Source organism: Elgaria multicarinata, chromosome 20 (assembly GCF_023053635.1).
Source record: "Elgaria multicarinata webbii isolate HBS135686 ecotype San Diego chromosome 20, rElgMul1.1.pri, whole genome shotgun sequence".
NCBI lineage: Eukaryota > Metazoa > Chordata > Lepidosauria > Squamata > Anguidae > Elgaria > Elgaria multicarinata.
In genome coordinates this window covers 19,346,657-19,360,739 of record NC_086190.1, presented here as the reverse complement: position 1 = coordinate 19,360,739, position 14,083 = coordinate 19,346,657, and the positions used below count along the sequence as shown (strand labels likewise).

The 14,083-nt window shown below is 59.4% G+C and overlaps 1 protein-coding gene and 1 non-coding gene across 2 annotated transcripts in view; one reads left to right on the top strand and one right to left on the bottom strand.

The window, feature by feature from the left end:
- The window catches only part of HSPG2 (heparan sulfate proteoglycan 2), a 76,941-nt gene that overhangs the window by 39,050 nt on the left and 23,808 nt on the right, over window positions 1-14,083 (bottom strand). Inside the window, exons 19-37 of the mRNA XM_063145351.1 lie at window positions 13,895-13,981; window positions 13,212-13,288; window positions 12,409-12,476; window positions 11,657-11,797; window positions 11,079-11,252; window positions 10,757-10,936; window positions 9,663-9,781; window positions 9,349-9,460; window positions 8,295-8,408; window positions 7,801-7,919; window positions 7,613-7,699; window positions 6,642-6,691; window positions 6,131-6,210; window positions 5,201-5,341; window positions 4,920-5,111; window positions 3,042-3,080; window positions 2,252-2,356; window positions 927-1,019; window positions 294-377 (exon numbers count right to left, since the gene is read on the bottom strand). Of these exons, the coding sequence (XP_063001421.1) occupies window positions 294-377; window positions 927-1,019; window positions 2,252-2,356; window positions 3,042-3,080; window positions 4,920-5,111; window positions 5,201-5,341; window positions 6,131-6,210; window positions 6,642-6,691; window positions 7,613-7,699; window positions 7,801-7,919; window positions 8,295-8,408; window positions 9,349-9,460; window positions 9,663-9,781; window positions 10,757-10,936; window positions 11,079-11,252; window positions 11,657-11,797; window positions 12,409-12,476; window positions 13,212-13,288; window positions 13,895-13,981 (2,062 nt within the window). The remainder of the gene's footprint in view (window positions 1-293; window positions 378-926; window positions 1,020-2,251; window positions 2,357-3,041; window positions 3,081-4,919; window positions 5,112-5,200; window positions 5,342-6,130; window positions 6,211-6,641; window positions 6,692-7,612; window positions 7,700-7,800; window positions 7,920-8,294; window positions 8,409-9,348; window positions 9,461-9,662; window positions 9,782-10,756; window positions 10,937-11,078; window positions 11,253-11,656; window positions 11,798-12,408; window positions 12,477-13,211; window positions 13,289-13,894; window positions 13,982-14,083) is intronic.
- Window positions 10,372-10,444, top strand: TRNAS-UGA (transfer RNA serine (anticodon UGA)). Its single transcript has one exon. It is a non-coding gene; the product is annotated as a tRNA-Ser (tRNA).

Below are 14,083 nucleotides of genomic sequence, written 5' to 3'. Positions count from 1 at the left end.
TGTATAGCAGAGGGGTCGAACCGTTTCATCCTGAGGGGTGGCTTCCACTTTGGAGAAGCTCTCGGGGGCCGCACTGCAGTGGTGGGTGGAGCCAAAGGTAAACAGGGCCAAAAATACCCGCCTAGGGTAGCTTTGAAGCCCTTCTTGCCAGTAACGCCGCTGGAGAAGAGGCATGAAAACACCCAACGATCGGTGAGCGGAGAAAAGGGGGCGGGGCCATTTGGGGAGCCTCCGTGAGCCGGATTCGGACCACGGCCCTCAGCTTCAACACCCTCGCTGTGTGGGAAGGTTACCTTGTCTCCCAGGAAGGGTTTTGGCAGCAACCAGTAGTAAGTGACCTCAGGAAGCAGAGAGAAACCCTTGAAGTGAAGCCAGTGCTGAGATAGAAGAAGGAGAGGAGAAGGATTCCAGTTGGCGGAAGGGCGAAGCTGCAACACACACACACCGCACACCGGGCAGGCACGAAAGCAAGCGGGGTGTGTGGGTGGGTGTCACCCAGAGGGAAAGGCATGGCTCCAAGCAAGCACACGGAGCGTGTCCCACGACAAAGAGGTCAAGAGAGAGGCCTTGTCCAAACGCTCCCCCACCCCCTGCAAACAGAAGCTCACTTTTTATTTCGTGGGACGAAAGAAGCTGGAGCAAAGCGATTCTAGGTATCACTTCCCAGCCGAAAGGTACAGATGGCTTTATAGAAACATTGCACACGTTTCAGCCTGATTTCCCCCCCCCCCCCCCCGTTTTCTTTATGCCTTCGGGAGGTCTGGATGTTTCTGCCCCTGACAGAGGTGGGTTTTCTGACCCTGTGGCAGAATCCAAACCCCGGAGGGGGACTTTTTGGCCTCGCCCACCCTCACACAGGTACAGCGCTGCAGGCCGATCGTGAGGCCGGGCGTAAGCACCCCCCCTCCGCACACACCTGTGGGTACCTTTTGGGCCTCAGACACCCTGAGGCGATGTTGAGAAGTGGAGAGCAGGTTGCTGGAGGGGTCCTGGGGTGGTCTTTGGGGGATTCCTTCTCCCTGGGGGGACGTGAGGCCAAGAGAAGGCGCAGGAGAGCTCAGCAAGAGAGGCAGGAAAGCGGGAGAAGGTGTGTGTGTGAGGTCACAGGGAACCCAAGAGCCGAAAAGGAAGGAAGAGAGGAGAGAGGGAAGGAAGCAAGCAAAATCTATACTTTGAACTCTTCCCTCAGATATGCCTTCCTAACGCAATAATGCCACGGTGTGGAACTTCCGGCCCGTGGGCCGAAAATGGCCTGCGGAGATTACACAGTGGCCCACGGAGCCTCCTTGGGTTCCTCCAAGCCTTGAGTCCTTGGGGGAATCCCCAAACTGAGATCGGGGATTCCTCTAGGAGGGATTGAGGGGCAGGGGACTCAGCCGGCTGATGGGAAAACCGGCCGCTCTTTCCGGCACCAGCCAAATTCCTTTCTCTGGGCCGAGAGATGCGCGTGGAACTCCTCGCCACTCTCAGCACGGAGCAAAGCAAAATGGGCGGAGGGCGGTGATGTCCACGCCCGGTGTCATCGGGCCTGTGGGGGAGCTGGAGGGCTGCCACTCAGTCCCTGCCCTAGTGAGCGAGGGGCTTTGTGGCGGCAGCAAGGAGAACACGCATGCAGCGCCCACGGAGGGCGGAGCTGTACCTGGGTGCGTGAGCCGGGAGCAGCAGCCAGAGAAGGGGGGAGCGCAGGGACCCTGGCCGAGGAGGCGAGGGAGCGAGGAGGGCCGTGCGGAGGGGCAGGGCGGGCGGCAGAGGGGCTCCACCGCCCTGCTGGAGGGGGCTTGGGGGCGCCCAGCTCCTTGGGACGAGAGGCCGCCCGCCCGGAGGAGAAACGGGACAGCATCTCCCAGATCTCGGCATCACGTCTCATCTGGGCTTCCCGTGCCTGAAGGATGAGCAGAGAGAGAAAGAGAGAGAAAGGAAGAGAGAGGAGAGGAGAGGAAGTAGACAGACAGAGAGGCCTTCTCAGGCCAAGGACAGGGAGACACCATAGGGGGCAGATGGGGGTCAGCCCCACGGCCACCAAACCAGCAGCCCTCCCTCCATGAACTGCTCTCCTGGTCCATTCCGCAATCCGCCTCCGATAGCCCCTCCTGCCTTACGATTGCTGAGCATCCTCAGAAAACCGGACTCAAGCCGGCCAGGATGTCGAGGCCGTCCTGTGCAGCCCTCCCCTCCCTCCCTCTCTCCCTCCCGGGCAACGCGGCCAGCCCCTCTTCCAGATGCACACCAAGCCGCCCTTCGCACCCATTACCTGGGCGGATCTCCTGGCCCTGCTACCGGCGGCCACGGAGCTGGGGATCCAGCCCGCAGCCACATCCTTCCGAAACTGCTCCTCCGTCAGGGACGTGGAGTTCAGCTAGGATGGGACAGGGGAGGGGAGGGAGGGGGGTGAAGCATGAGAGCCGGCCAGCCCCTCCCAGCCCCTCCCTCTGCCTCCCTTCCGGAGCAGTCTGCTCTGGAAACGGTCCCCTGCTCCCATCACAAGCCAGGTGGCGAAGGGGGCAGAGATAGAAAAGCCACGGAACGGAAAAGCCACGACTCAGGGAGGCAAACTGCAAGGTGCCACGAAGGGGACGCAAAGGGGAAACGAAGCAGGCCACGGATTCCACGGGAGAAGGAGGCAATTTGCAGGTGGAGGGAGCAAACAGCACTCATGCCACGCTAACCACTAAGCAGCGCTGTCAGCCTGCCTTGAGCCACAGGCACTGAGCGTCCTCCGGGGCGTCTGCTGCTCAACTGGCCAAATCATCACAGCTCCTCCGCAATGTGCAGACGATGGGCCGCTGCCCTCTCCCGGGGGTCTCGTCTTCAGCGTCCCCCTCCCCAACTCAGCGCCTCGCCCCCCCTACGCCAGAGGAGAACTGCGGTGGAAGGCTGGGTCCAAACAGAGGCGCTGAAGTCCGGCCGGTGGGCTGTGGGGGGGAGATGGCCCACCCTGAATGGCACCAACCCTCCTTCCCCAGAGCCCGGGTTTAGAGCCACACCACAACAGCACGTGAACCCTTCATGCCGTGCTCCATTACGGGCACCTGCCCGCCTACCTTGTGGGCGCGACGCATCCGAGCAAAGTAGGTCTCTTCCTGCCCGACGGTCCAGGCAGAAGAGACGAAAGAACGAGAGAGAAAGAGAGAGAGAGAGAAGGGAGAAGTAAGGTAAAAAGGGGGTGAGCGGCCGGCACACGCTTTCCACAAAGGCATTCAGCCCCACCGAACAGAAGCACGGAGTTGCAAGGGACCTCCGGGGGTCATCTAAACCACCCCCTGCTCAACGCAGGCTCTGCGATGCCTCGGAACGCAGGCAAGCCGCCTTTGAGGGCTACATTCCCCACGGTCACACACAGTTTGGACCGTTTTTATTGCTCTTAAAAAAAACAACACTAGTAGTTTTAATTTGTTAACGATTTAATGCTTTTTTTTAGCTGTGTCTGTGCGGACGTTGTTCTGATTTTACCTGTACGGTGCCCTGAGATCCCAGTGATGCAAGGCTCCGGGACACCAATGTTTAAATAAATAAATAAATAAATAACAGACCAGGTCAGATCCTTGGTCCACCTCAGCACCCTTGACAGCACCGTCCCTTCCCCGCCCTGCCTGCCCGCCACGCTCCAGCCACCTCTGAATGGAGCTGGGCAGAGGCTCTCGGGTGATTTTAGAGCTGGCCCCAATACATGCAGGGGCGCCTGTGCAATCCGCAACGAACGTGACATTTCCCGAAACCCTCCCAATGCCCACAGAACCGCCCTCTCCAGGCCGTCGTGAAAGAAAGATGTCTTTATGGATCAAGCGCACAAACCAACGGAACTCCCTGCCGCAGGATAGTCGCCGTTAGGTTTCTCTGCGATAGTCGCCGTTAGGTTTCTCTGCTTCCCTGAAACTTCCCCCCCGTCGGATCTAGCCCTGCCGTCTGCAGCAACAGAGAACACGCCTGCCCCATCTTCTGCACGAGGGACTTTCAGACATCTGAACACCGCAATGGCGTCTCTCTTGAGTTCTCTCTGCTTTGGGGGCTCTGCCTTCCTGGCCATCTTCACCATCTTCCGAGACAGCAGAGAAAGGCTTCCAAAAGAGCCGCCCTTCCTGCCAGCACCCCCCCCCCCCGCACCTTCGCCACCCTCCGGCAGGCCTTTCCCCAGAGCCAGAGAGACGCTTGGGGCCTGGCGGAAAACTCCCTGGGTGGCATCCAGGACCAACCCAGCCTCCCGGGAGATGTGCCACCTTCTCTTGGCTTCTTTGCACATGGACTGTTTGGGAACAGCCGGAGTGATTTAAGGCGGTGGGAAAGGAGTTGAACTGCCCTGGTTTCCCCCAGAGAATTCCTGGGAATTGCGGGGTTGTGGATCCTGGAGTGAGGAGAGGTCTTTCCTCCTTCCACCCATCTTTCCTTGTACTTCCTCCAGTTCTCAAGAATCCCTTACAGCTGCAAACGGCCTTCCGGGGGGCAAAAGTTAATCGTCCTACCGGGCACGGGTGTCGCATCTCAGGACCGCAGGCCCACCTGGATTCCCAAAGCGACCCCCTGGGGTTCCTCAGACAGCAGCGCCCCATTGCCCTGGGCCCATGCCTTCCCCCCAAAGACAGGCTGCTTGGCGGAGTGCCCTCACCCCCCCCCTTTTAAGAGGACGGAAGTCTGAGTTACTGGGAGCAAGAGCTTTGTGCAAAAATACGCTGGTATGTCTGGTATTTGGGGCGCACCTTGTTTGCCTTCAGACCCGCCCACTACTGGGATGCCCCCCCCCCCGTGAGAGCTTCTCTGTAAGGGAAGGCTCCTGCACCCGTGGCCTAGAGGAAGCAAAACACACACACAAAGAGAAGTCCCTAAGTTACAATCCCGAGACCTGCCTGCTTTTTGATAGCCCCTTGCCTGATGAAGAGATCTGGAGTTCTCAAAAGCTGGCAGCCGCCCCTTCGGCCCCAACGCACCTTGTCGCCCAGGTAGGTCTCCGGCAGCTGCCAGTAGTAGGTTTGCTGCCCCAGTTCGCCGAAACGGCCGTAGGAGAGCTGAGGCCCCTCGGGGGACATCTCCACCGTGAAGCCGGTCTGGATCCGAGTGCTGCGCTGGCGGTTGACCAGAGCAAAGCCCTGGAAGTTCCCGGGGAGGAAGGCGCTGGTGACCTACGGAGGAGGAGAGCAAAGGGCGGCTCAGGAAGGGCTTCCGGAACGAGGCAGGGGGAATCCGGGGTGGGGGACCGCCGACCCCTTACCACGTCCCGATGATAGCTGGAACTGGTGCACTGCTGCGTGACGCCCATGCAGAAGCAGGCCAGGCAGCCTTCCGCGTTCTCCGCGCTCAGGTGGAAGTGATGCGGGCGGCAGGCGCTGCAGGCCCGGCCCTCCGCGTTGGCCTGTCGGGGGACAGAGAAGAGGGGCCCCGGAGGGAGGCTAGTCCTGAGCTGGGGTGCAGGCCGGCTGGAGCGAAAGGAGGGCGGCGCAGCAAGCCCGGCGCCCGGCGGGGAGCAGGCGGAGGAGAGGCCGTTCTTCTCCCGCTCTCGTGACGCTAGAACCCCCAAAAGGTTCATCCCGTGAAAATGAACGGTGGGGTACTCCGAACGGACAGAAGGACGGGCCTCTTCATACTGCACAGGAACTGCGGAACTCGCTGCTGCAAGGCGCAAGGATGGCTGCCAACGTGGGCGGCTTTAAAAGGAGATTAGGGCGTGGTCTTCCAGGGGATGTTGGATTGCCACTCCTTGGCGAGGCTGATGGGACTTGCAATCCAACTCCCTTTGGCGGGCCAACTCTGGATTAGAGAAATGCCTGGAGGAAGAGGCTACTGGGGGCAAGTAGTCCAAAGGGACTCAGTGACCTCCAGGGTGCCCCTATAATCGTGCCGCTCACGGCCTCCCCGCTGGGGCCTCCGGTTCGCCCCTGGGGGAGGAGGGTGCTGGGCCTGATCCTTAATCTGGGCACGGGGAAAGGGAAAGCCCTCTCCGGCTGTGAGTGGTGAAAGCGTGCGTGTGTGTGTGTGTATGGGGGGATTGTTAGGAAGGAAACTCCGTTGTTGTTGTTGGCGGTGGTGGTGGTGGTGGTGGAGGAGGAGGCCTGGCCTGAGCGCTCGGAGAGCAAGAGAGCACTGCGGATTGGTGCCATCCTCCTCACGTCTTTCCCCAACGCGCCTCTGCAGCCGTTCTCACCTTACACCGGCACTGGCCACCGTTGTCACACCGGTTGCTGATGCTGCCGTGGGGGTCACAGTGGCACCCGATGCCTGAATCTGGAGGGAGGGGGGGGGAAAGAGCGCTGAGGGGGGGGCGGCGCTCAGCTCCCGGCTGTGGAATTTCTGCCTCGGCCCCCTGGTCACGTTTGCTACCCACCCACCTGCTCCTCCCCAGCGCCAAAAGCCGTCTCTGTGAACCATCCTAGTCCCACGATGGGGGAGGGGGGGAGAAAGGCACTCTGGACAAGCTCAGGGGCACTCTTTGTCAACATTACTCCATCGGCTGTCAAAATAAGTCCTGGGGCTAAAGCGCGGTGCCTCCTGCTGCACGTGGAGCTCAGAGGTAGCTTTCTATCCTCACCCTCCAAGCGCGGCCACCCAAAATCCGTCCAGGAGGTTTCCCATTAGACTCCAGAAATGGTCCCAATCCCACCCACCCACCGGCTGTTGGCCCCCTTCTACCTGCCCCGTCCCAAAACGGAGCTCACCTGTGCAGGGTTGTCCCCGGCTGGGATCGCCCACGTAGCCTGGAGCGCACCTGTCCCAGGAGAAGAGGGCTGAGTCAAGGGGATGGGGGCACGGCAGCCCATGCTGGGCGACGGCTGGCCCAACCGGCGCCATTTTGACCCTACTTTTAGAAGGTTTTTATCATCGTCGTATTTCAGGGTTTTAAATTCTACGAACCGCCCAGAGAGCTTTGACTATTGGGCAACTATGGAGATGTAATCGATAAAATAAATAACTTTTGCTCCGAGGAACTCAGGGCGACTCCCCTCCCCCATTTCATACTCACAACAGCCCTGCGAAGGAGGTTAGACAGAGAGAGAGAGAAAGAGAGCGCCGAGGGCTTTCAAAGAGAACTTGATAGCTGAGTGAGATTGAAATCCAGGTCTCCCCATCCTCACCCAAACTCTCTTACGATGGGGGTTTATGCACCAAGCCTCCCTCTTTCACGCACTCTCACACACATCTATCAGGACCCAAACCAACAAATGATCAGATCGGATGATCAGATGTGAGGTTTGGGGAGGTTTAATACTACCCCACCCACCCCCACGCACCCCCCACACACTATGGGGCCAATTCATCTCCGTATTTACTCTAGAGTAAAAACGAAAACAAAAAATGCTGCAGCTGCCAGCTACAGATTTAAAGCAAAGTCCGTCCGGGCCGTCAGCACCGTGGGACGGGGAGACGGGGACCCCCCTCTCGCGGACTGAAGGCCCATCATTGCCCAGCTGATCAGCGCTGGAAACGGCTGAGGAGACCCCCTGGGGAGTGGGGAAGAGGCCTGCGGGCTCCGTTGGAGTCGCCCGAGGGCTGCCTGCGGCCCGCGGGTTGCTCACACTGACTGATATCGACCAACCTTAGGGGGAGAGGCTGGATAGACCCGTCTTGCCGCAAAACCCAAGGGTGAGGCCCAGGGCCTGCTGGCGGCTCCGCACCTTAGCCGGCCTACCTTTCGCACTGGCGCCCGATGTAGCCCGGGGCGCAGGAGTCGCAGGTGGGCTGCCCGTCCGCGTCCACGAAGCAGGTCTGGGCGGCCCTGGGAGAGGGGAAGAGGTGCGGGTGAGCGGCGTGCCGGAGCCGCCTCTCCAAGGGCCCGGGGGGGGGGGGGACCGGGGAGGGTTGGCCGGGGGCACCTACTGGCTGGCCGAGGGCGGTCCGCGGCAGGGGCACGGGCGGCAGACTCCGTGCCTGGCATCGCCGAAGAAGCCCGGCTGGCAGCGCTCGCACCGGGGGCCTTCCGTGTTGTCCCGGCAGTCCTGGGGAGGAGAGAAGGGCGGAAGGGGCCTTGCTCGGCCACCGGGCTGAAAGACTCAAAAGGCCCCAACCCCCCCACCCGCGAAGTTCACGCTACCCCACACATGGAGCAGGAGGGGCTGCAGCCTCCCCCAAGGCAAGGCCCTCCCAGTGTGGTGGACTCTATCTCCCAGCACAGGGGATGCTGGGAGTTGTAGTCCAACACATCGGGAGAGTCCTGGGTTGGGAAGGCTAGGCGATGGCTTTCCCCGGGAGGCTCCCCTCCCCACGCACACACACGCTGTCATCCCAGGAGACCCACCCGTGGTGGGCCGGCCCCACAGTAGCGATCCGCCTCCCCCGCCTCTCTCCCTCCACCCCGGGGGCCTCTCTCTCACCTGGCAGTCTCCCGTCTCGGCGTCGCACTCGGCCGCGTGCCCGCTGCAGTCACAGGGCTCGCAGGTGCCCAGGTAGAGGCCGCTGGTGGTGCGCGTGTAGCCGACGTCACAGTCCTGAGGAAGAGAGACGTTGCTGAGCTCAGCCACTAGAGGGGGAGGGGGGTCAGCTGCCCTCCCGTTTCCGTGAAGGGGCTTCCTGATCAAACCCACCACCACCACCACCGTGAACGCAGCGCTGCCCAAGGGGGGAAGGTGAGCCGTTCCGCCAGCCCGGCCAAAAGACCACCTGCTTGTCTTTTTCCTCTTCCCTCCCCATCCCCCTTTCCTTCCGTGCCGTCTCTTTTTGGCTGATAAGCCTGCGGGCAGAGCCTGTCTGGTTTTTCTGATTGCATGTCAGGCAGTCCGGGAGGCCTTTCGACTCATTAAAAACACTTTAAATAAATAAATAAAAAATGCAAAGACCCCTAAGACAGTAATAAGAAAGATATATATCTTGGGGCACCTTAAAGACTAATGAAGGGGGAGCTAACCGGGTGCCCTTTGGATGACTACAACACCCATCATCCCTGACCATTAGCCATACTAGCTGGTACTGATGGGAGTTGCAGTCCAAAAGATCTGAAGGTTGCCAACCCCTGGATTCAGAGATTTTGGGGGGCAGAAGAACCTCCTTCTCTGGACGCGTAGTGTTTTAGCCTAAGGTGGCAGATAGATAGAGATAAACTCAGAAAGGTCAGAGCAAAGAATTCTCTTCAGTGGAGCTAAAAGCAGGAGATGCCCACTCTGCGATATTCCTGTGCAAACGTATCCCAGAGAAACACAGTGGACATACACAGCATAAGAGCTGGCAATAAACTACCTCCCAAATTTAATACCTGCTGTGGTTTTTTTGCACAGAGAGGAAAAACCCTGGTCCCAATTGAGACCAAAATCAATTCCATCAAACTTCCTGATTTACTCGCATGCCGCGATTTCACTCTGGAGACTTGTCATTAACAAGACATTTTGATGGTGGGAAGGGGCAAGCCTTGAGTTTCTGGTGGGTTCTGCTCACCTGGCAGGAAGGGCCGCGGTATCCTTGCGGGCAGGTGCAGTCCTCAACCTCCAAGGCTGGGTCCAGGCCGGTGGGATGTGGCACGGCCACGTCCATGTGGATGCCAGAGATCCTGCGAGGAGGGGCGGGGGGTGGAGAGGCCACAGTGAGCAAGCTTATTCTGCCCGGAGAAAGGACGCCACCTCGCTGGAGCCTTGTCAGCCCAGGTGTGCCCCCGTTCAACTGGCAGCGAGAGGGAGTCCTCCGAGGAAGCCCCCGGTACCGCCCTCGCTGGCCCTGCAGGCAGAGGCCACTCCCACCCTCCGGCACTTTACCTGCTCTCTGACGGCTGCTCAGAGTAGGAGGCCCGAATCATGAAAACGTCGATGTCAGCCAGCGCCATCAAGAGGTGCTCGCGGGTGGCGTTCTGTCCGTCGGCACGACGCCACGCTTGCTGGAAAGGGACCGGAGCGGGAGGGTGAGTCTCCCGTCCCGGCTCATCATTTAAGTCCCCCAAGACAGGAAGGTGGCGGAACGCGGGGGGAAAAGGGGACGCCCCTGATAGGCTAGGAAAGGAGGCCAGCAGAAGCTTCCAGAACTGTCCTGCCATCAGCGTACTAAGGAGCAACCTTCCACCAAGACCCATCAGGGTCACTTTGGAGCCAAGAGGTCGCATTTCTCAAGGCAGCCCTAGCTCAGCGCTAGACCCTGCTCTGGACGCAGAAGGCCCCAGGTTCAATTCCTGGCATCTCCAGGTAGCAAGATGCAGTTATGCCTGAACTGCTTGGCTATGCTTTGTGGTAGAACCCCTGCTTTGCATGGTTCATCCCTCAGCATCTCCAGCTAACAAGACGCAGGATCACTGATAGGTTGTGCCTGAACTGATTGGCTACGCTTTTGGGGGAGAGGCTCATTCGTAGCTCAGCGGTAGAACTCCTGCTTTGAATGTAGAAGGTCCTGGGTTCGATTCCCAGCATCTCTAGGTAACAAGACGCAGGATCCCTGATAGGTTATGCCTTCACTGACTGGCTATGCTTTCGGGGGAGAGGCTGTAGCTCAGTGGTAGAACTCCTGCTTTGAATGCAGAAGGCCCTGGGTTCGATTCCCAGCATCTCTAGGTAACAAGACGCAGGATCCCTGATAGGTTATGCCTTCACTGACTGGCTATGCTTTTGGGGGAGAGGCTGTAGCTCAGCGGTAGCTCCTGCTTTTAATGCAGAAGGCCCTGGGTTCGATTCCCAGTATCTCTAGGTAACAAGACACAGGATCCCTGATAGGTTATGCCTTCACTGATTGGCTATGCTTTTGGGGGAGAGGCTGTAGCTCAGCGGTAGAGCCCCTGCTGTGCACGCAGACGGCCCCAGGAGAGCTGTTGCTGCCAATCAGTATCGACACTACTGGGCTAGCTGGACCTGAAGCATTGCCTTACCTCCCGGAAGGGCACCGTGAAGGTCGTGGGCACCCCGGGCGCGGGGCTCGTTTCGGCCACGTGCTCCAAGAAAATGCCGTTCCCCTGGAGCAGGACGTCGGGCTGGCCTCGCAGCAGTGGGAAGCCAGGGTAAGTGTGGTGGGTGACGGTGTAGCGCAGGTCTCCGCCGTACGAGGTCACCTGGAGACAGACAGAGAGACATTCGTGCGGGCAGGGCCATTAGCTCAGGCTTTGCAGGCAGAGGTTGATCCCGGCCGTAAGTTAAAACAGTCCTTGCACTTTAGGAGATTAAAGCAGTGTTGCTATGGACAAAAACACAGACCTTGTCTCCTTTGAAGCGCTCCGGCAGCACCCAATAGTAGACGTCGCGGGGCAGTGTGTGGAAGGAGGAGAAGGTCAGCTCGGAGCCCTCCGTGAGGCGGATCCCCTCGGCGACGGTCCGGCTGCTGGCGGCGTTGGAGAGGCTGAATTGCTCCCTCTCGGCGTCCAGCCGCACCTGGAACCAGAGAACGGGGGCTGTCAGCAGGGGAAGCAGAGCCGGCGGGGGGTGGCGGTTCGAGTCCTGCGATGGGAGTGCGGAGATCCGGGATCGAGTCCCCACTCAGTCACGAAGCTCACTGGGTGGACTTTGGGCCAGTCACTGCCTCTCAGCCTAGCCTACCCCACAGGGTTGTTGTGAGGATAATTGGGGAGAAGAGGAGGAGGAGGCTCAGGTAGGCCGCTTTGGGCCCTTTGCAAGTTGTGGGGAAAAAAGGGCAGGAGAGAAATGTGATAATAAATAAGTAATTTTAAAAGGGAAGCCGGGCAGGCAAACGCAGCGCGATCCGAGGGTGGAGGCTTTGCCGGAGATCCCGTGGAGGAGGCCCGTGGGCGTGGGCGCACAGCCACCGAGCGCAGTACCTGGTCCCGGCTCCAGGAGGAGCTGGTGCACTGGCGGGAGACCCCCATGCAGAAGCAGCGGAGGCAGCCGTCCGGGTTCCGGTGGCTCAGGTGGAAGGAGCCCGTGGCGCATTCGTTGCAGAGCCGTCCGTCGACGTTCGGCTGGTGGAGAGAGAGAGAGAGAGAGAGAGAGAGAGAGAGAGAGAGAGAGAGCTGCAGCAGGTAAACAGAGTCCAGGCCACAAAACGGCACGCCCCCCCCCCCCACTTGGGCGGCCCACGCTGACGGCCAGGGCTGAGGAAGAAAGCTGGACGCAGCTTTGGCTCAGGGTCATCCACGGCGGAAGAGGGGAGACAGAAAACCTCCGCTTGATTTCTCGGGGAGGCTGCACAAAAACTCCCCGGTCTGCGCACGCCGAAGAGGCAAAAGCCGGGGAGCGAAACCTCTGGCCCTGGGTCCCATCCAGCCCTCTTGGTGTCCTCCTCCTCCAGGCTTCCGTGGTTCCTCCTGGCGGCCCCCGCCTGGGGCTTCAATTCTTTCCCCCTCAAAATATGCCGCCCTGCTGCAATTTCCCCGTTCCAAAAGGCCTCCCCTTAAGGCTCAGTTACTGGAGTGGAAACAGGCCAGTAAAGCCATCATCTCAGGGGCGTCCGCTGAGCACCAGGGGCTGGACGGAGGGTCGAAGATTGCTCTCTGCTCCGCCTGAGAAGGGTTGCCCCTAGCCGGATAGAGGAGTCCGGGCCACCGTCCCGCCGTGCCTCCGTGGGGCTCACCTTGCACTGGCAAGCGCCGTCTGAGGCCCTGCGGCTCCCTCGAAGGTCACAGGAGTCGATCCCTTGCGCTGGACGTGGAGGAAAGAGGAAGGTGGGCATGGAGGCAAAGCTACGGAGGAGGGCAATTGTTCCCTGCCCAGACTTCAGGTGTTTTGGACTTCAACTCCCATCTGACCTGGCCAGCAATCATAATAGTCGGGGAGCATGGGAGTTATTGTCCAAAACGTCTGGAGGAAGGCGGACCTAGCCACTTCGGTGGGCTTGATGGGCAAAAGTGGGCAGGGACTCAGGAAGAGAAACCTCAGGCAAGTTGGGGCTGGGATCCCTGGGGGCACAGGATTGCTCCAAGATGGCGGCACGTCCCGGAACATTCCCGTCCGTCTGCTGCGCACGCGAGACGCCCAAGAGCAGGACAGGGGCCCATCATCTTCCATCGAGCACGCAAAACAACGCGTGCACAGAAATCTTGCACGGGGCTTGTTCAACCCTATGACTACAACGCCGAGGGACAGCACAACCATGCGTAACGGCACACAAGGAACACCTGTGCAAGGCACAGGATCCTGCCCCTCTCTTTGAGAGCAGTCTCTTTCTCCCTATCCGTAGTTCTATGCATGTTTACCCAGGAGTAAGTCCCTCTGCGCTCAACAGGGCGTGTCGTCGTTTGTGTAAGCTCCCTGTTCTGGGAGACCCTGGAGTATGTGGTCTCACGGGGTTTTCCGAGGCAGTTGAAGGTTTTACTCACCAGAAGGTTTTATACACCTTTTTGGGGTGGGTGGGGAGTGTTCAAAGGCTTTACTCACCGGAAGGCTTTTCGTCCGTAAGTTTTACACACTTCCCGCCTGGTTGGATGGGGTTGCCTTCGTAGCCTGCCGCACATCTGGAACGACACATTGGACAAGATCCCCAGTTAAGAGGTTTCTCTCTGCCAAGGGGGCGGTTAAAGCAATGAAGACCCCTTTAACACAACTCCTGGGGTGGGAACTCCAGCCTTTAAGGAATATGCCCCCTGGTGATGGGTGGATTTATGGGGGGTGGGGCGTATATTTGGGGACCAGTTTCCTAGCCTCCTGGCCTGCCAGCGTTACCGTCTGGTCCGGGCAATGGGAATTATGTGGGCAGGACCTGTTTGGGACGGAGAAAAATGGTCAAAGCTATCAGCCGGCAGCCGGGAAACCCCAGAGATCTGGGCTGGAGAGACCAACCATCTGATCCTCTTTCCACATCTGGCCTTGAGATTTCCCTTCCCCAAGAAGCCTCCCTAGAGGGATATTTGCAAATCTACCAGGGCAAATACATGCAATTATAACCGGGGCAAAATAAATAAATAAGGGGGGGGAATCGAACATAAGTAACGTCATCGAAGAACAACGTAACGCACACACACAAATGACATCTGCGCTGAATAACTCTTCACAACACCGTTAATAAAAAGGGAAGGGAAGCGAATCGAAAATAACGAAGAAGCGAACAGCGCCCCACTCGCCTTTCGCAGCGGCGTCCTGTATAGCCCGGTTCGCAGGCGTCGCATGTGGCGTGTCCGTCCGTGTCCAGGAAGCAGGAAAAGGAGAACCTGCAGGCGGGAGAGAAGGGCCGTGACTCCGCCGTCCTCGGCAAAACGCGGCAGGCAGGGCAGGGCAGGGCACACAAAGCCCTGGGTTTCCCCCAATGTGGC